The following is a 20625-nucleotide window of genomic DNA, read 5'->3' on the forward strand; positions in this document are numbered from 1 at the left end:
CCCCCAAAGCTTGGGGCACTTAATATATTTCCCTCTACTATGCTACACACTTTCAGATGGGTAGAGCATTAAAAGTCACCATGGTTTCCTTTTCCATGTACGTGGCTGGGTTGCTTGGAGGGCAGCAGGGTCCAGGACCAGGGCCAGCCAAGGCATCCTGGAGCCCAAAGTTGTTGTTCCTTCTGTAATATAGACCCCATCCATACTGAGTTCCTCTTCCTTGTCGGCTCATTTGCATTCCTCCCTGCAAACAGTGGCAACTGTTGCCATGCTATATATACTTAAAAACATTAGAAGAGACTAGCTGGATTGGATAGAGGACAATCTTAGCTAGCAAACTGTTCCCACAATGGCTAACCATTGGAATATCCTTTCTTGTAACTTGAATCCATTGTTTTGGGTCCTACCCTGTGGAACAGGAGATCAAGCTTGCTCCATCTTTCATGTGACAGCCCTTTAGATATTTGTTCCTCATAAGGAACCGTTGCCCTCCTCTTGTCAATAGCCTCCTTAGATTATGGTGCCCAGAGCTGGACACAGTATTCCAGGTGTGGTCTAACCAAGGCAGAATAGAGCGAGACTATTACTTCCCTTGCTCTGGACACTATACTTTTGTTGATGCAGCCTAGAAAAGCATGAGCTTTTTTATTTTGCTGCTGCATCACACTGTTGACTCATGTTAAGTTTGTGGTCTACTAAGACTTCTAGATGATTTTCACACATATTGCTGGCAACTCAGCTGTTCCCATCTTATATTTGTGCAGTTGGTTCTTCCTGCCTCACCATAGTGGGGAAGGCTGACCTGCCCAGGTGTGGACTGTTGATGAAAACTGAAGAGGTTCCCCCCTTTTCCATCTTTGGGTTCTTTATCTTTAAACTGGTCTTGGATCAGTTGGCCTTTCAAACAGAGGACTGCCCTCTGTTGCATAGGATAGATGGGCTCCCCAGTCTGAAATGATGTGTGTCTTAAGGGCAGGTGAAAACAATGAGGGTTCTACGCAGAATGCAATTTTTTATCTCTTAAATTTTATTTGGTTATCTGCACTTAAGTCATATACAATAGCGCATAATAGATGTATATAATAGTAAAATTGCTTATATGTTGGCTAATACTGACATCCTGCAGTGTGCTACACTTTAGAGCTATATAATAATCTTATTTCTAAAACAGTACATGTAAACTATCAAAGGTTATAGTCAAAAGTGAAGATAAGTAAGCTTGCTTCCTGAAGATTTTATTATTTATTTAAATTTTGCCTGCTTCAATCCTGGTTAGAAATGGTTCTTTCAAAAAAGAAAAGAAGTATGTTTAAGTTAGTGAAGTAACTCGGTGCTGCTACTTACAGCTAAAATTAAAAATAAATCTAAGTACATTGAGGCTTTTTTATTATTCATGCACTGGCATTAAAGTGAAGGCAACAGAGGGAAAACCAAAAGGATGGGGATAGGGGAAAATCTGAAATGAAAGGGAACTTTATGGGTCTTCCATACTATGTATTTCAATCATTTCCTTGCACCCTGGATATGATAGCTTGTCTTGGGTGGGCTTATGCCAAGAACATCTGGCAGAAAAATCTTGGCACCACCACCACACTATGGCTCCCAAAATTCTGTGGGAAGCCATGATGGCTATTAGTGCTATAAAACAGATGCTACTTATGCTATATAGAGACCAGCCTTCCCCAATCTGGTACCCTCCAGGTGTTCTGAACTACAGCTCCATCTGCCCAGCTGGATCTTCTGAGAAAATGCCAGAACATTTTCCCTTTGCCATCCAGAAACCCTGCCCTTGTGTGCAAGGCAGTTTTTTCAGAGGTTATTTTTTCTCTTATCAGAGAATCTGTAGGTTTCAGTTTCTCTTTTTTCCAGAAGTGGTATTACTGTCATATTTGGACTATTTTAGTGTTTGGGTTAGTGATATGACTAGGTATTTGTGTGGAGAACTGAAGCTCAGTGGTAGAACACCTGCTTGGCATGCAGAAGGAACCCCATCCCTTCCACATAATTCTGGGGAAGAATCTTGCCTGAAACCCCAGAAAGCTGCTGCCAGCCAGTGTAAGCAATGCTGAGCTAGGCTGACGCCTGACTCAGTCTGAGGCATCTTCCCATGGTAAAAAACCCAAACCTCTCAATTTTTCATGGAGGAAAAGGTATTTCAATTCTTTGTGCAAAGGCTCCACAAATGCTATTGTCACTCGTTTGCTGCCTGTGTGCTAGTGGGGAACAATCTGGGCTGTTGGATCTGTGGTACTGGGAGGCAGAGAAAATCCCTTTGCAGAAATGGCCATTTTTCTCACCTCTGGTTGATTTCTGCCTCCCCACATGCCAAGTGCAGAACTAGCAGTAAGGTGCATGTGGGGTAATTCCTGCAGGAGTTGCTGAACTCTCCCTACACCCCTTTCCCCCCCAATTGGCTTCAAGAATATAAATGTGCCTGGCTTGAGGGGGGGAAACTACCAGGTGGTCAGGGTCACAGGAAGTAAACAGTTAATGAGGGAAGCGATGGGCATCCTCTTCCCTTTGGGCAATCTCTCCTCCCCCCCCATACTCTCTGCTTTTCTAGAGTGGCTTCCTTCTGTTCAATTTACTGAACAGGGCATTGGTTTGAAAACACAGCCCATGCATGAAAGTGGCAGACAGGATGCCCACCCAGGAGAAACTTTCAATTTAACAGCATTGGTATACTACTGATAGCAGTACCTTGCAGACTGGTGTTGGCTACAATAAATGGCAGAGAACTTTGAGCTCCGAAGGAGAAATGTGTGCCTGGCAGGGTCAGAAGTTAGGCTTTTGGTTTTGGCTTGTTTTGTTTTTCCTTCACTTCAGATAGCAAGCAAGTAAATAACAGTTCCAGGTAGAAATGTTTTTGGGAGGGAGCGGGGGGGGGGAGGGGAGAAAGACAACACCTCTTAACAAAGTCATTAGAAAAGACAGGAGTTTTGTTCTCTGCAAAACAGCGGAAACTTCCAAGAGTGCCTGGTGAAGAGGGAACAATGCCAGCCTTCCCTGATCAGTCTTGGTTGAGGGTGCACCAAGCAGCTGCAAAGGGGGAAAAAGAGGTTTTGTTTTGTCACAAATATAAAAGAAAAGGACCCAACCCTAAACTCTACTTGTGTTAATGGACTTTTTCTTTTATACGTCCTTCCTTATCTGACTCACAGAAGGCATACCTTTGTGTTAGTGAGTGGCAGGCCTGTGCCAAGGACCAGTATGAGGGCCACAGCATGATGGCGGCTTCACTCGGGTGAAACTGCTGCTGCTCCTATCTCTCTCTGGCCCTTGCAGAGGGAGGAACAACCTGCATTGGCAATGTGCCTAGACCAATGCAGCATGCTGCTCTTTCAGTGTGGGCATGCTGCTTCTTTAAACTGCTCTGCTGAGGGGCATGCAGTTGCCCAAGCCTCAATGGAGCAGTTCAACGAAGCCCCCCCCCCCCCCGGGTGTGTGATCCGGAGGTGAGTTGGGGGCTTCATTAAACAGTTCCACCGAGGCTTGGGTAGAGAGGGAGCCCTGACAGTCTCTGTCCACAGGGCTGTCTCTGCTGCTGCCTCTTCCTCCCAGCGCCTCGCAGGGCCAACGCAGATTGTTCCTCCTTTTCAACATTGCAATGTACCACCAGCCAAGCACTGCGATCAGGTGCTACATTGCAGTGTTAAAAACCCGAGCAGGTGGTTGGCTTGGAGTGGAGATTGTGGCATTTAATGCGAGGCAGAAACTCCACTCAGGGGTTCATCTGCTGTGTTATATCAGCAGACGTGGCAAGCTGCTCAGTGGTAGAGCCTTTGCTTTGCATACAAAAGGTCCCAGGTTCAAAGTCAATGGAGACAATTCTGAGCTTGGGGAAACCTAACACCGCTTTCTAGGTTCCCTACACAAGAGGGGCAGAGGAAGACTGGAGAGAGGCTCTGTTCTTGCCTCCCTTTTGGAGAGAAGAGATCTGGAGGTTGACCATCTGCAGTGGGGAGCTTGCTGTCCTCATGTAGGTTCCCCATGTGATGTGCAACCCTGGGTCCCTATGTGAATAGAGCAGATTGAGTGTGCTTATTCCTTCTGTCCCCCTTCATATGTTGACTTAATGTGAAACCTAAGAGTAGCTGAATCAGGCTAGCATCACAGTCTGTTGGGATAAAACAACAGGAATGGGAACAGCAATATGGCTTCGCGGTGGTGTGTTTTAAAAAGTTTCATGCTACATGTTTTTAAAAGGGAAGATTCCTTTAGAAGGGTGGCTCTTCCCCCAACCCAGAAGGAGGCAGCTTAGCTCCCCTCCCCCAAACACACTGTTCCCATCCTGAATTGGCATTCTGCTCTGAGTTGCAGACACAGAACTGCTCACCAGAGAAACTACTCCCAGTTCACTCTCCTCCCTCCTATATATCACATTCTGGGTCTGTACCTGGCACTGACACACTGGACACTGCTTCCGGTTGGGTGAGCGTATCCACTTTCACATGCTGGAAGCTTTTGCAAGCAGGACTCTGGAGATGCCTGCAAGAAAGGGAGAAGGTGGCCTTGTTATTTTAGAGCCAGTCTCATGTTTACCTGAGCAATGAGCTGATGAAATAAGGGCTGAGCCTGTGAAAGAGGAGCCCTACACCCCACAAACCCCCACCCCAAGTTGGCTGAGGTTTGAGCATAAATGTTTGGTTTGAGCATAAATGTTTCCCCATAGAGAAGCATTTGATATATTTAAATTTAATGTGCGTAACTTATACAAGTCACAGAACTGAGCTTCTTGGTGGAAAAAACCAGTGGCTTTAGCACAAAAAATTCCCAACCACTCAGTGGTAATTTATATCTGTCACGTTTGGCTAGCTAGAATGTGAATTTCTTTAATACTTTCGCCAAGGGAAGAACATTTATCTTTTGAAGTGCCTTGGGAGGTTTTGAAAGCGGCTTGTTAACACACTTGTTCTTGTCTCCACCTCCTTCCTATTTCACTGTGGGGAGAGCGGGACTCTCCCTCTGGCTGATATTTTTTTTTTTTGTAGTGCAACAGGAACTGTGGAAGAAAGGACTATTTGTCACTGTAGTTGATTTGTACAGTGCAGTTCATTAACCAGTGGAGGCAACTCTAGTAGGGCAAAAGGGGCACTGCCTGGCTGCTCACATACTACCAGTCTAGGGGGTGCCAATGCCCACCATTTCCCTCTTCCTTTGTCTTAGTTGGCTCTGCCTGTTTCTGGCTCCATCTACCGTTTGCAACTGGTAGGACACAAAGCTGGGAGTCTAATGGGCACAGCCATCGCTGCCGCTACACTAACCAGCAATGATGAAATGCAAAACCCAGCATGCGGGAGCTGCGAAAAAGGTGAATTACATGTTAGGAATCATTAGAAAAGGAACTAGATTTCAAACTTGTTAATATCACCATGGCATTATCCAAATTTATGGTGTGACTGCATATGGAACACACTACAATTTTAGTTGCTCTACCTCAAAAAGGATAATGTAGAGCTGGAAAAAAGGTAGAAAGGAAAAGTAACCAAAATGCTCAAGAAGCTGAAGCAGCTCTTCTATGAGGGAATGTTATAACAACTGGGGCCTTTTAGTTTAGAAAAAAAAGACAAGTAATGGGGGAGGGAAGATTATGCATGGAGTGAAGTCATATATGGAGGAGTTTTTCCTTCATTTCTAATACAGTCATACCTCGGGTTAAAGACGCTTCGGGTTAAATCTTTTCAGGAACGGGTTACTTCTGGGTTTCGCCGCTCGCGCTTGTGTAGATGTTCAGAATGACGTCACACACATGCGCAGATGCACAAGCACAGACGTGGGTTGCATTCTGCTCATGATGTGCACGGGGCTCCAGAAAGGATCCCGTTTGCATCCAGAGGTACCACTGTATTAGAACCCAAATGGGCCATGCAGCTAAACAATGTTGGAAGATTCAAGATAGACACAAGGACAGGGCCTGGTTAAATTATGGAAATTGCTGCAACTAGATGTGGTGATTGCCACCAATTTGTGGCTTTTTAAAAGAGGTTTAGACAAATTCATGGAGAATAAAGTTATCAATGGCTACTAGCCACAACCCAAACTTTCAGAGAGTAACTGTCATGGAGAATCACAGGTAGGAAGACTGCTGTGGTACTCCAGGTCTGCTTCCCATGGGCATCTGGTTGGCCACTGTAAGAATAGGATGCTGGGCTGGTCCAGCAGACTCCTCTTCTGCTCTTTTGCACCAAAGCTTTGACTAACAGGTTGGCAAACTAGTCCCTCATGCATGCTTCAGGAAGGCTGCTTGCTGTTGCAGAATTTTATTTTGAAAAAGTTTCATCTTTTTTTATTTTAAAAAAAGAACAAACAGCAGCATGCAAACATTTTAAACTGTGCAATCCTACACACATCTACTCAGAAGTCCCACTGAGATCAAATCGGACTTACACCTACATGAGGTTAAGATTGCAAAAGCGCTGAGGGGATTTAGGCACCAGCCATTCAATCCATCCTTTCCAGGTGTACCATCACTGCTGCAACTTATAAACTTGCAGAGCCAGTTTGTTTTTTTAAAAAATAGGGAGTCTGCATCAGAGTTGCAGAAACGCACAAGTCCACAAAGCAATCAAAGTGCCTTTGCTACTCTCAAAATTCTGTGACTGTAGTGTGCCCCAAGAGGGGGCTCCCTTTATAGCTCTGCTCATCTCCTTCCTTCCCCTGACACACTCTCTGATCAGCTGCCTTTGGTGCCACAGAGCTTTGCTCTGCTGCTGACCAGTGATGAGCACATTCAGAGACTTGTGCGCAGGTGGGAGGATATGATGAAGTGCAGGGCACAAGGCCAGGGGGTGAGGGGAGCAGTGGTGCCCACCCCAACAGATGGCCAAGGAGTTTCATGTTCAGAAGGCTCTGCAGGGAACTGAAGAGAGTCATCATGCAGGTGAGACTTTTGGCACAGATCTAAGGCAGATGTGTGCGTGTTTTTAAAAAGTGAAAGCCAAGAGAGCCCGCAGTGGACTCCTGCAGCTCCCCTCCTGCCTTTCGCATTTTGAATGACAGCTGTACTAGATACCAATGCACTAAGCGCTCCTTCAAGCTGTCAAGCTTTGCTTCCCCCATTTTGCTGCTGTTACGCTGGCTGCCTTAAAAATTAAATCATTGTACTGGTTTATGCTGTAGTCTTTTTCCTCATTGATTTTTAAACACAAAGAAACAATTTATAAAGTGCAAAACTTTCTCCGGGGTTTGGGGGAGAGGCCCCTTAGTGACACCGTGTATCATGAGACCCTTCTTGTTTCTGGAATTCTGCCCAAAGGAACATTTCATTTAATGCAGAAAAGTTCCTTCCCAAATTGGCCCCAGAGCCTAACAACGTTACATCCTCCTAGGATGGATACACACGTGGACAATGTTAAACTACCCACCCACCCACACACACACAACTGTGGAGGCAGAGCATAACCTTTGATAGCCCTCTCCTTCATGAATTTGTCTAATCCTCTTTTTAAATGATCCAGTGGCTATGACTGAGTTTCATAGTTGAAATATGTGCACCAAAAAATAAGAACAGCCATTGGTGAGCTGCTGCTGCTTATGAATGATTTGCTTCATTGGTCAGCTTCCTTGTAGTTGCATTCCAATTGGCTGCTAAGAGTCTACCTGATGTCTTGCCTTACCTCTTCCAGTCATCCTCTGACTCCCAGAACTCGTAGACGATGAAAGTGACCCCATCAGGAAGCCTGACTGCAGTTACACTGGAGAGAGAGAGAGAGAGAGAGAGAGAGAGAGAGAGAGAGAAATATGTGGGCAGCAGTTGAAAAAACTTTGTGGATAAGGGATACAGCGTGAATGGCCATATATTCTTTGCAACATTTTGGATGGTCCCCATAAAATTATGTCTTGGAGGTGGATATTGGAATTCTCCTTGCAATCATTTCCCTGCTTAGTGCTTCCCCACTTGTCATGAAAACAGAAACTATTCAGCAATTATCTCTGTGGTTGATGAACCACAACAATTCTTGTGAACTGTCTGCCTCTTACAAGAATGTGAAATTAAGAAAGGAATGTGACAGCCACTCTTTAATTGGATCTATTTTTAAAATTTTATGGGAGTGCCTTGGCCCACGATCACGACTAGCATTGGGCTCCACTCACAATCCCACCCCAGTAGGATATCTGTAAGAAATGACATGGAAAAGGAGGTTGTGGGAACCGGAGTCAATCACACACACCCTTTGCCCCATCATATCCAACATTCCTGCAGGAGCACAGAAGTGGTACTTACTGAAAGCAGTCCCGTTCTCCTGCCACAGTCTTCAAGTACTGCTTAAGGGAGCCACAGAACTCCCCCAGATGCTTCTGGGAAACTGTCATCTCAGTTCGTACCAAAAGAAGATACTAGAGTGAGAGGGAGAGAAAGAAAACCAAAGTGAAGTGAATCTTCATATAGTTGAACCTTGACTTTGACAGATATACTTTGCTTTGGAGAGCTGGTGCAGTAGTGAATAAGAGACTAACAGTGCAATCCTAGCTATGCTTACACAGGAGTAAGTCTCACTGAATTCAGTGGTGTTTTTGTTCCAGGTAAGTGGGGTTAGGATTGCAGCCTTGGCCACAATTACAAATCAGGAAGACCTTGGTTCATATCTGCCCCCTTGCCCTAAGCTCACTAGAAAGTTTTAAGGAACCGGCTGTCTGTCTTGACTTATCTTTATCTAGTTGTAAGCCTTACAACAACTCTGTAATGTTTGATTGCTTGAAAGTCCTATACAAATGCTGCACACCAGCATCCATTTGGTACATAGGATTGTATTCCAAGTAGAACAGACCCATTTGAATAAATGGTTCTACATTAGTCATAGCCATTCATTCACTCTGGGTCTAGCTAGCAGTGGCTACAACCCACAGTGCTCACTTCCTGGTTGCTACAGGAAGTGTTCTGTCTCTGTTGCAGCTACCTCTGTCTCCACAGCCAACTAGCAAGACCCCAGGTAATAGGGTGGGGGCCCTCCTCTTCTACGCTGCATGCCTGAGACATGGAGAATAATCAAAGTTGACAAACAAGTCCATCTCATGCAGCTGTGTGCCAAGTAGTGTCACTGTGACTACATCCTGCAATACAAATGAGATGCGGGCAAGGAAGTAAGAAGGCAGTGATTTCTATTCTGACCTAGATTCATCACAATTAGCAATGCTTCCATGCCACTGCAGTTCAGTTTCTGCGAAATACATCTCACTGTCTGTTATTCAATATAGGATACATAATTGTTTACATAACCTACATTCGCTTTAATGTAAAGGGAATGTGAAAACATCATTAATTATGGGTTGTTTGCAGGCTTAAAACACAACAATGATGTAAACGAATACTGATTGTATTTGCTCAACTGATTTCTCTTCCTGACCACAAAAAAACCAATGTGCAAACTGCAGGGATTTCTGCTTCTTTTTCTATTTTTGTTGGAATTCCTCAACATCCCTATTTGTTGGTTAACATATTTGCCATCACTCAATCCCCGAGTCCACCCTGTCGCTCCTTCTGCCCCTCCCTCTGGAAGAAAGAGCCATCTACTGTCAAGAAGACTTGACATACTGGGTACCTATCTTGCAAAAAAACCAGTGACATAAATATGAAAGGAGGGAGAGAATATATAGAGAGAGAAGAAAGATACATTCTGGGTTCTCATCATCTCATGTAATTTTATTATGCAGATTTGCTTTAAAATTGCTGACTTTATATTTTAATGCATTTTGTCACTTGTTTGTTTTATTGATATTTTATATTGTTTTATGTAAAATGCTTTTATCTTTCTTTCTCCTCAAGTTATACTCTGTTCTTGTTCAGTTTACCCAGTAAAGTATTATCACTTTCTTTAATCTCTGGACTCCATCTGTGTTACTCAAGTTAATAACTACCTAAGAGAGAATGACTGGTCCAAGCAAGCTTCAGACCAGTGTGGGGAATTTGAACCCTGGTGGCTCAGGTAATGGTCACGAATACCATACTAGCTCTGAAATTCCAAATGTTCAAAAACTATGCAATATAGGAAAGAGGATTCCTTCCTCCCCCATTGACAACAACTGCCTCCAAACATCAAGCAGTGATGAAGTGGAGCTAATGAGAAGTCATTCTTCAAATACCATCATCTTGTATTAGAGAGCTACACCCCACCCCCATTTGCAAGACGAAGATAGATGGATTTTGAATCTTCCCTTACGAAGTCAAAATACACCCCCCCCGACCCTGCCATGAGATACCATACGAAGGCACTCTTGTGAAATGCAGGCAAGCTATTTTCAGGCCCTATTTTCATACTCGAGTTGCTTTTTTAATCACAAGTGGCTGGATTTGATTAGAAAAGCAATCGCCCCGGTTAACCTTGCTCACAGCTGGAACCAAACAGCAAAGCTTGACAATGAATGCAGCTTGAAACCATGTCACTTGTTAATATGGAGGAAATGTGGGGCCCTTGATAGGGCTCGCAGGGTGAAGGAGAGGCAAATGTGGCCCAAGACATTTTGCTGTCTGAGGCAAAAGACAAAATGGCATCCATTCCACATACAAAAGCGAAACAGATTGACAGCTGACTCTTGCAATACGACACACATTTTGGATTTGGATTTGATATCCCGGTTTATCACTACCTGAAGGAGTCTCAAGCGGCTAACATTCTCCTTTCCCTTCCTCCCCCACAACAAACACTCTGTGAGGTGAGGGGGGCTGAGAGACTTCAGAGAAGTGTGACTAGCCCAAGGTCACCCAGCAGCTGCATGTGGAGGAGCGGAGACGCGAACCCGGTTCCCCAGATTACGAGACTACTGCTCTTAACCACTACTCCACACTGGCTCCCTGTCCACTACCTGCTGCAGGTGGCTGTCTTCTTCTACCTTATGGTGGGCCTGGGGAGATAGAAGGCAACAAAAGGAGGCCTGTTTTCTTTTTGCCCTCCCTCCTCCTTCCCTCACACTGCAAATTCCTCACCAAGAGGAGGCTTGGAACTGAGATACATATCAGCTCAGGTTTAGAAAAGTCAAATGCCTTAATTTAGGGAAGAAAAAAAAAACAAATCCCTAAATTTCTATTCCCTTTTCCCTTGTTTATTTCTTAGGACCGTTGTTACGTTAATCTTGAAAATTAATAAAAATTATAATTTATAAGTCAAACAAATTAATGGAGGGTAAGCCTATCAACAGCTCCTAGCCACAGTGGCTATGTTCCACCTCTGCAGTCAGAGGCAGTATGCCTTTGAATACCAGTTGCTGGGAATTTGAAGAGTTGGAAGGGACCCCTGGGGTCATCTAGTCCAACCCCCTGCAGTGCAGGAATCCAGCAGGGCCCTTCTTACGTTCTTAGTTTGATCAAGTGCCAGAAAACTAGAGCAGAGTTAAATCTCCTGCACAGTGATGCCTGGCATCATTCTGAATCTGCTTCTAGCCCATACACATGCAGATTTTGTTCTAGAGGTGTACGAGTATTAAGATGTCTGCTTGTATGCAGGGGTGATAGGTTTCCAGACTGTCTATGCGGGAGGGATTTCTGCACATACAGGAAGTTTAGGTTTGCACACGTAAAGTGGGTTAAAGGGCTCAGTTGTTCTAGTGCACCAAATCCACTTTTGCAAGTAGCTGGCATTTGCAATTTGGAATGCAATGGTGGAATGGATTCAAAGCGTAGGATGAACAAATGGCTAATAGGCAGACATATAAACACCCTGTAAGCAAATCAGGATGAATGCCTTATGTCATGTAACTGTCCTGCAAACAGAATGAATGCTCAATGAAGACTGGATATAATCTAACCACTGCATAAGCTTTGTGCAAGCAAATCAGGATACTTGATTAATAGATTGTCTGGAGGGAATCAGGGACAGGGACTTGCTTAAATCTTTGGCACAAGACTTTCAACGGCAGCACATTTGCCAGGCAACAGCTCAGTTCACACAACAACGAAAACAGGATCTCTGAGCTAATCTTTTCAAACACATCTGGGACCTGTCACAAGGAATCAGTGGGGAGTCCCTGGCAGGTAGAGGTTGCATTTTCAAGGCATTTTATGCAATCAAGGCTTAGCCAAGTGTGACAAACATGTCTCTTATTTGTACTGCTCTGCTCTGCAGAGTCAACCAGTCCTGAGCTATAAAGCATTTCCCTTCAGCAGCTTGGAGGAGAGTCAAAGAAAAACATGAATGCATCTTGTGCACAGTCTGTAAATAAAGCAAGAATGAATCTTTTTTCTCAAGTTGAAAATCTGCCTGATTAATACCACCCATTAATAATGGATCCACTCCTGCTAACTGCCACCAATTAAAGATAGTGCACTCACCTCACGGTACACCAATTACACAAATTTCTACAATTTACCACAGATTATCTAGCGGGGGACTTATGTGAGGGAGAACTTAATGTTTTAGAGTCTCAGACAGGAGATGATTAAACAAACAAGAAAAGTTGTATTAAACAAAAAGAAGTTTATGAAACGAAGTGGGTAAGGAAATGTGTCCTTTCAGGTAGAAGTTAACTTATTTACTTTAACTAACTATAAGATGCCTCAGGCTTAAACAAAGTATTACAGGCACAACTCTTCTTAAACTTCAGTTAGTAAAAATCTGCTGGTACACGTCAGGTAGATAAATATTCAGGTTTCCAGAATAGATGGTAAAATGCCTAACTTAGTTTCTGTCACTTAGATATTACAGTTAAATACTTTCAACACCATACCTCTTCCTTCACAGCTTAATATTTTGGTTCATGAGCAAGGGGCACTTCTTCTAGTTACTCACTCTCTTAACCATCCGACACCTGAGGTCTTCTAAATGGTATAACAGACCCAGGGGATCACACACCCCTGGTTACTGGGTTGGGAGCCTTCAGTACCTAGAAGAACTCTCCCCTCCTGGCTATACTGAGACCCAGGTAGCCTGTATCCCCACCAGATCTATCTCTCCCGGTTCAGTCACATCCCTCCCAGAACACTCCTGTCTGTATACCTTCTCCAGACACGCAACCCGGTCTCCCTATCCAAGCTGCGAGGCCCTGTCCTCTCGCTATGGATAGTCCCCTCAGTGTGGATGTTTAACTTAACTCCGAACCAGTTCTCCCTGTCTCCCAACCTGAAACCTGTCTAACATCTCAAATCAAATCCTATTCCTCTTCTCAAACCCAGCCCTATCTCTCATCTTAAATCCAACCCTATCTAACTCTCTCCCTTCAGAAGCTGTTCCTTTTATTCTCCCCCCTCCCCAAAGTGCTGTTCCTCCCCCTCTGTGGCTAGCAGACTCTATAGCAAATCAGAGAAAGGCTCCAGCACTCTGGTGGAATTCCAGGGGGACGGCATCACCAGACTCTGGTCTGGCTCTGCTGTCCGTCGCAGCATCTTTTTTCTTATGATTCTGCAGTATTTACCATTTTATAAAATTCAGCTGGGTTTTGCTTGTAGCAGAGACCAGCTGCCAAAGCCTGAGATCTGATCCAGCCACCTCTCTATAGTTTGTGAGGTTTCAAAAGGCATTTCCCGCAGGCTTCAAAACACATATTTGCCACTGGGTTGCAATATTTAGCTGACTCATCCATTTGGCAATTGCACCGTATATGTTTGCAGACTGGCCACTGTCTTTAGATCAACTAATAGTGTGTTCACAATTACAATAACAGAATCAAAGACTTTTAGAGCTGGCAACTGCAGAGTCAAACCAGAACACAGTATTATGAATTGGCCTTAATGTTTGTTTATTTATTTACCAGGCTACTGCTAGATGCGGAGGAGAAATGTGATTCATTTCTCATATTACAGGCAAATCTACCTAACTGGCACTTTCTGCAATAATATGTGAGCTGAGAGACAGCCACCCTGGGAAATTCACCCTCCTCTGAATTTTGCAATACACTTCTCCAGCCAAGTAATGTGTACAAAAATGCAGGTACCAAGGTAAAGTGTGCATGAAAAAAACATATAGTGGTGGAAATATACTTTGCAAGAATGGGTATGTATGCATGCTAGGGGAAATTGCACATAAAAATGTGTAGTGAGATCATATGACATGTGCACTGGCTGCCAATTTGTTAGCAGGCCAAGTTAAAGGTTTTGCTATTGGTCTATAAAGCCCTTAACAGCATGAGACCAGTTTACTTTGAAGATTACCTTCCCCCATCTGTGTCTACTCAACTACTTTGATATGAAGAACTGGCACTTTTACAAGTGTCACTCAATATTCGTTCTGCACGGGAAAGGATCAATTTTTCAGTGTGGCAGCACCTATCCTGTGGAACTCCCTGCCCATTGACATTGGGCCTTTGCTGTCCTGTTTTCAGTGTCTGCTAGAAACATTTTTGTTTAGAGAAGATGACATGTATTATAACATGCAATTTTATTTTTAATGCGCGTTTTTAAGTGCTCATTTCATCTGTTTTTAGTTTTTTAGGTGAACTTTTTCTTTAACTATTGACTTTTATCAACAATTTTATTTATGTTAACAGCTTAGACTGAGGTTTTTACAATTAAGTGGTATACAAATTCTGTTTAAAAAAACAAGTTTCTCCTCCAGTTTTAAGAAAGTTGGGACCTGCTTCCTTTCTTGAGGGGTTGCAAAAACAGCGAATGGACCATATGGCTGAGATGGCGTTTCATGTTGATATAAGAGGGGACAGCATGTGTTGGACAACCTAGGATTCCACAGGAGGGGAAAGCTCATTAGGCCTTCCTCCTGGCTTGCATAAAGAAGAAATGACCTTTCGAGTCATATTTGCAGCAGATGGAGGTGTAAGATGAAGGGGTGGGGGCAAACGCCCCTCCCCATTCTAGTGATTTGCATATGTAAATGCATTTTATTTCCTGAAGAGAGACAGGAACTTTTTTGAGTACTCACTGTGCAAGCTGTGTTTTCACTGTCTGACAGTCGCTGATGCAGGTCAAACCAAAGAGTCTGTAGTGGGGGAAACAATTTTTAGAAAGGTTAGACACTTTAGTAGTGAAAACCCCCACCAGAAACAACAAAAATCAGCAAAAGCCCCCATTAGCAGCTGTGTGGCATAGGAGTTCACATGGAACAGAGCTTGTTTCATATACAGACTAGCTAACCAGAATTCACCAAAAGACTTTGCAGCTAAGGATTATTCTGTATGACACCCATTGCAAGAGCCAGTGTGGTAGAGATGGGCTAATCTATCTATTTTGTTTTTCTAGGTGCCTCATCTTTTCTTTATTAGATTCAGTTCTCCACATTTCTGCAGCAATTTGATTTTTTAAAAAAACACAAAACAAAAATCCCTATGACAATTGGTCACGATTGTGCTAATTTTGCCTAATAAACACATTTTTTGTATGCAGTTTTGACTAAAATACAAACTTTCTGTATTTCTCTAATATAATGCATGTACATTATAGTTATTTTAAGCAATATATGCCTTTTCAGAATACTTCCACCCAATTATGTGCATTTTCATACACAAGGTTTGCTTGGAAAACTGCACCACAAAATTCAGAGAACTGAGCTTTGAAGGATAAGTGTGTTTCAGATAACAAGTCAATTTGAAAAGTGTGAATTATGTAGTTTCTCATTAAAAGGCAAACTAAGTCAAATTTCTCCCCCAAGTCCTAGGTAGAACAGATCATATTTCATACACAAAGTATCTAATCAGAATTCACCAAGACATTGCGACTGATGTTTATTTATTTGATACCCATTGCAGCAATCAGTGTCATCTAGGACCAAGGCTCTGTGCTTTTTCTCCATTTCCACGTAGTCTGAAATGGCACAGATCACTCTGCCAGTGTAGGACTTTATCACTTCATTTTGCTATATTTATAGGCTAAGCCTCAGCTGACACGCAGAGATGGAAAGTTCTGCTTCCTCTTTAATCTGTGTGATTCACACACACATGCAAATTTCACCACTTGCTACAATTAGCGAACATTTCACTCGGATTTGATTCAACGTGTGTATACCGCTTTTCCGAAAACAAAGTTGAGCTCAAAGCAAGAACAAAGCATTAGAAAATAACGTCTGCATCAATTAACAGTATGTTCACCAAAATACACAGGAACATATCAAACAAAAACTAAACCAGGCACCTGTGGCCTTCCCAGAGGTTGTTGGACTCCGATTCCCATCAGCCCCAGCCAGCATGGCCAGTGGGCAGGGGCAATGGGAGTGTAGCCTAGCAACATCTAGAGGGTCACAGATACCCCAGTCTAGCAATAAACAATTTCACAAGTAAAAGAATCTTAGGGCACAATTAAATTGACCAAACTCCAGAAGTTCCACCCAGTCTTTTGATGCTTCACAAGGCAAGCCTGCTGGAACAGGCCAGTGGCCCAGCCAGCCCACCATACTGCTCCAACCAGATGCTTAAGGGAAACCTGAAAGCTGGAGTTGAGCTCAACAGCACTCTGCCCACCTATGATTCCTAGCAACTGGTACTCATAGGCATAAAGCCTCTAACATTGGAGACAGAACATAGCCATTGTGGCCAGTAGCCGCTGACAGCATAATCTTCTACGAATTTGTCTAACCCTCTTTTAAAACCATCAAATTGGGGAATGAGTACTATAGTTTAAGGATGTGCAGAAGTGCTTTCCTTTGTGTGTCCTGAACCTCCCAACGTTCATAAATAATAATTTATTATTTATACCGCTCCCCTCTGGCCGGGTTTCCCCAGCCACTCTGGGCGGCTCCCAACAGAACATTAAAAACATGATAAAAGATCAAACATTAAAAACTTCCCTAAACAGGGCTGCTTTCAGATGTCTTCTAAAAGTTGGGTAGTTGTTTATTCTCTGGACGTCTGAAAAGGCCTTCTGCCTGGTTCCCTGTAACCTCACTTCTCGCAGGGAGGGAACCACTAGAAGGCCCTTGGAGGTGGACCTCAGTGTCTGGGCAGAACGATGGGGGTGGATCCAGTGTTATGGCAGAGGGAGAAAAACTTCCCTATCCATCTTCTCCAGCCTACGTATAATTCTATAAATTTCTATCGTGTTGCTTCTTACTTGCCTTTTCTGTAAAGTGAAATGTCCCATATACTACCACCTTTTCTCTCAGAGGAGTTGCTTCATCTCCTTGGTTGCCCTTTTCTAAACCTTTTCCAACTTTACAATATCCTTTCGGGGGCGAGGCAACCAAAACTATACCACAATGCTTAAAAAAAACCACCCCATATTCCTGTTTTTGAAAAACAACCCAAAAATCCCTGCTTTCTCTCACACACATGGACCCCAAATGTGCCATGCTACTGCATAACCTGAGTCCATTTCTTAATTAGTGGCTCCTGTAAGGGTTCGTATTTCTCCTGTGGTGTTGAGCTAGATTAAACGCCTGAGATAGATTAAACGTCTTTGCTGTGTGATGTGCATCAGAGGAAGGGAAATTCTCCCTCCTCCCTATGAATTGTTAATGTGAGAAGGAAGAAGGCTGGCATGTTTTCCGATCCAAATTCCCTAAGCTATAGGAAATGCTGCAGGAAGGGTTAGCCACGGACAGGGCCAGTCTCCCCGTGAGCAGGGAGGGCTGCGGATGAGTAGCTAGGGATTGGGGTGGGGGAGCATGGAAATTCAGTTTGGTTTGGATTTTAATATGATCCACACTTTCTGATACAATATTTCAACTGAAACTCTGTAATCCTCTGAAATTTACATTTCTCCAGATTCTGCACTGTAGCTCAGTTCTGTCTGCTCTGACGGCCAGCAGCTCTCTGGGGTTTCAGGCTGACTATTGCTATGCCTATTGAACAATGTGAACAATTCAAGGAGATCTAAGAATATCTGTCATCAAGTATTGTCTATCTTCACTTTAGCAAGGATCGTGTATGCAAAAAATAAATAAAAGAAAAGGAAGCCAGGAAAGATGGAGAAGCAAATGGCTAATGTTAACAATTAGACTGGATAGTGGGAGACAGAAGGAACTGTGATTGATTACACGATACTATAAAATAAGTTAAGAATTAATTTTTACTATTTTTCACTGATTTGCTCTATATGCAACATGAAGATTTTTGTCCTTAACTTTTTCTACAATGTAGTTAGATAATTGTTTTGTATTGCTTATTAAATTTATAAACATTTTTTGCATTTTTTTTTTAAAACCTCTATACAGGACTAGGTGGAGAACCATATTCGTCCCTTCTATCACCTCTTCTGAGCTGGTAGCTGCAGTTCCACCCTGTCACCACTCACAATGGTGGCACTCAAGTGCAGTCACAAAGAGACAAGGTTCTCCTTGCTCTGCCAAGCCCAGGGTCCTCCTGCTTCAGCCCTTAGTTGGTAACTTCTGGCACCTTATAGGAGCAGAACAGTCAGCAAGTGTCTACGGCTGAAGCAACCTTAAATCCCTTGTGTGGCTATGCTGGGGTGGCTTTCTGCATAACCAGCTAGGCCAGGGATCTCCAAACCCCACTAAGTGCAACTATTGCCTGCTTGTTACAGAGACTCCTTTGGAAGAGTCATATACTAGAGACCTCACAGTTATTCTTTTGTGTTGTCATAACAACCCAGGGAGAGGGGCACCTCTATAAAATAATGATCATCTTGGCCACATTTTTAGAAGCTGGTTGTCAAGGTAACAGTGTGTGTGTGTGTGTGTGTGTGTGTGTGAATAGGAGTCCATATTTGTGAGCTTTAGAATGTGTGTACATTTCTATGAATTATTTTTGGAACAAAATCCACGTCCTTTGCTCCTGTTGGCAGCAAGCAAATCCAGGTACCAGCATTAGAATTCGTAAGGTAGACTTAGAACAGCAGGGAAGACCTCTAGCCTGCTGCCTTCATTACACCCAAAAGGTTACGCCCACCTGCCCTACACAGGATGTGATGCATGATATCGGGGTGCAGCAGGAGGGGATGGGGCTCAGCAGAAAAGATGCTTGCGGGCACTGCAGATCAGCTGCTCTGTGGTGTCTATAAAGGCCCTTTCAAGGAGCAGGGCAAGACAGTGCTTTGACCTGGGCTTCTGGAGACATCTTCAAAAACCCTAATTAAGAGCGCAATTTTGCACAGTGCTTTCATCCAACAACCAACTGATGGGGTAGGTGGAGATGAAACTCAGCCAAAAGTGAGCTTGCAGGAACTGCTGATCAATGGCACCTGCAGAGCACTGTTCACAAAACCCAACCATCAGCTGATCATCAGGCCTTGCAAAGCCCGTGTGCACAGTGCTTTGTTAGACCTGGCGATCCCATGACCATCAGCACTTTGCAGGCTATGCCTATGATTGTCTATGATTGTGACGTGGGGTAATGGGACCTGTCAAACTTTGCCTGCGGGTGTGGGGGACATAACTAGCTGGCCCACCAGTCAGATCCAGCTCCACAGCTCTGAATTTGAAGGACTTCATAGAATCATATAATTGTAGATTTAGAAGTGACCCTGAGGGTCATCTAGTCCAACCCTCTGCAATGCAGGAATCTTGACATGTGGTCCCCCATCCAGTTTAAAACTATACCAGACCCTGCTTAGCTTTGCAAATGTGCTAACAGTTTTATTGCTGCACCACCCATAAAACATGGCTTCAAGACATGGCCCAAGTGAATGCAAGTATTAAAATACTGAGGGCTGCAAATAATATACTATGGATTCTAAGATAAGTTATGGTGCAGTCCTAACCCCACTTACCTGAGAGTAAGCCCCACTACATTGAGTAGGATAGCAGCAGCATGCCAAGGTTCATCACTGGCCAACTCCCATGGGGGGGGGCGAGATGGGTGCTTCCCAACTCTAAGCAGAATACCATTCCACCAGGAAGGGCTGAGTGGAAGAAGAAATTGATCCTCGCTCTACTGCCATGCCAACCCTGCTTACCTGCTGTTTAGCCAATGAAGTTGTGGCCTGATTTCACCCAACACTGCTGTCTGATTGGAATTATTTCCACTGCACTTGTGAGCCACAAGCATGCACCTGCCTAGGCCAATGTTCCCATATCTACCTCATCATCCCTGCCTCCCCCCCCCATCTTCACATTACAGCATGGAAGGAAGGATTTCCCCAGTTATGATCCCCAATTGCTTTTCCAGTTCACTCTGCCTAGTGTTTCACTCATCTTAAATTCTGGTTTAAGAAGTGGAACCTGCAAGAAAATATTGAAGCATGGAGGGTTCTCCTTCAGGATATTCCACCTCCTTCCTCCCACTCAATTTCCTATCCCTGCCCCTGCTCCCCTGGACATTTCAAAGTACACAATCACCAGGGAGAAATTCGGGAGAAGCGAATTTTGGGAGCATCTCTACCTCATCATGACCATTTGCATTTTATGCATCACTTACAACATAAAATGCCTCAAAGCTACTTAAAACTGTAAAAGCACACAGAACACAGATTCCAGAATACAAAACGTAAAAGCTAACATCAAAAAGGTGATTGGCAAAAAATGTTCATTCTTGTCCCACCCCGCAAAAAGATGAAAACCATTGATTATATTATTTAATAAAATGCTCATCCTGCAATACAAATAGGATGAATCTTACTCTACTAAAACATTATATAACCGAATGTCAGGAGCACACTGTCCTTTTTATTCTGAGCAGAATATAGGACCTTCATGGTATCCTTCAGCTTTCCATGATCTTCTGCGCTCTTCTCTCTCTCTCTCTCTCTCTCTCTCTCTCTCTCTCTCTCTATTTTCACAGCTTTTAGTTCTAGTTTGCTGTTTTGTATCACATTTGGGTCTTCCTGTTCACCTCTCACTTGAAGAATTCTAGGGTGAT

The 20625-nt window shown here is 43.6% G+C and overlaps 1 protein-coding gene across 1 annotated transcript in view; it reads right to left on the reverse strand.

Annotated features, from left to right (window-relative positions):
* Nucleotides 1-2872: 2872 nt before the first annotated feature.
* NECAB2 (N-terminal EF-hand calcium binding protein 2) overlaps nt 2873-20625 on the reverse strand; it is a 144986-nt gene continuing 127233 nt past the window's right edge. The window contains exons 9-13 of the mRNA XM_053399512.1: nt 14802-14858; nt 8225-8337; nt 7617-7694; nt 4397-4488; nt 2873-3039 (exon numbers count right to left, since the gene is read on the reverse strand). Coding sequence (XP_053255487.1) covers nt 3011-3039; nt 4397-4488; nt 7617-7694; nt 8225-8337; nt 14802-14858 — 369 coding nt within the window. The 3' untranslated portion in view covers nt 2873-3010. The remainder of the gene's footprint in view (nt 3040-4396; nt 4489-7616; nt 7695-8224; nt 8338-14801; nt 14859-20625) is intronic.

Source organism: Podarcis raffonei, chromosome 8 (assembly GCF_027172205.1).
Source record: "Podarcis raffonei isolate rPodRaf1 chromosome 8, rPodRaf1.pri, whole genome shotgun sequence".
Taxonomy (NCBI): Eukaryota; Metazoa; Chordata; class Lepidosauria; order Squamata; family Lacertidae; genus Podarcis; species Podarcis raffonei.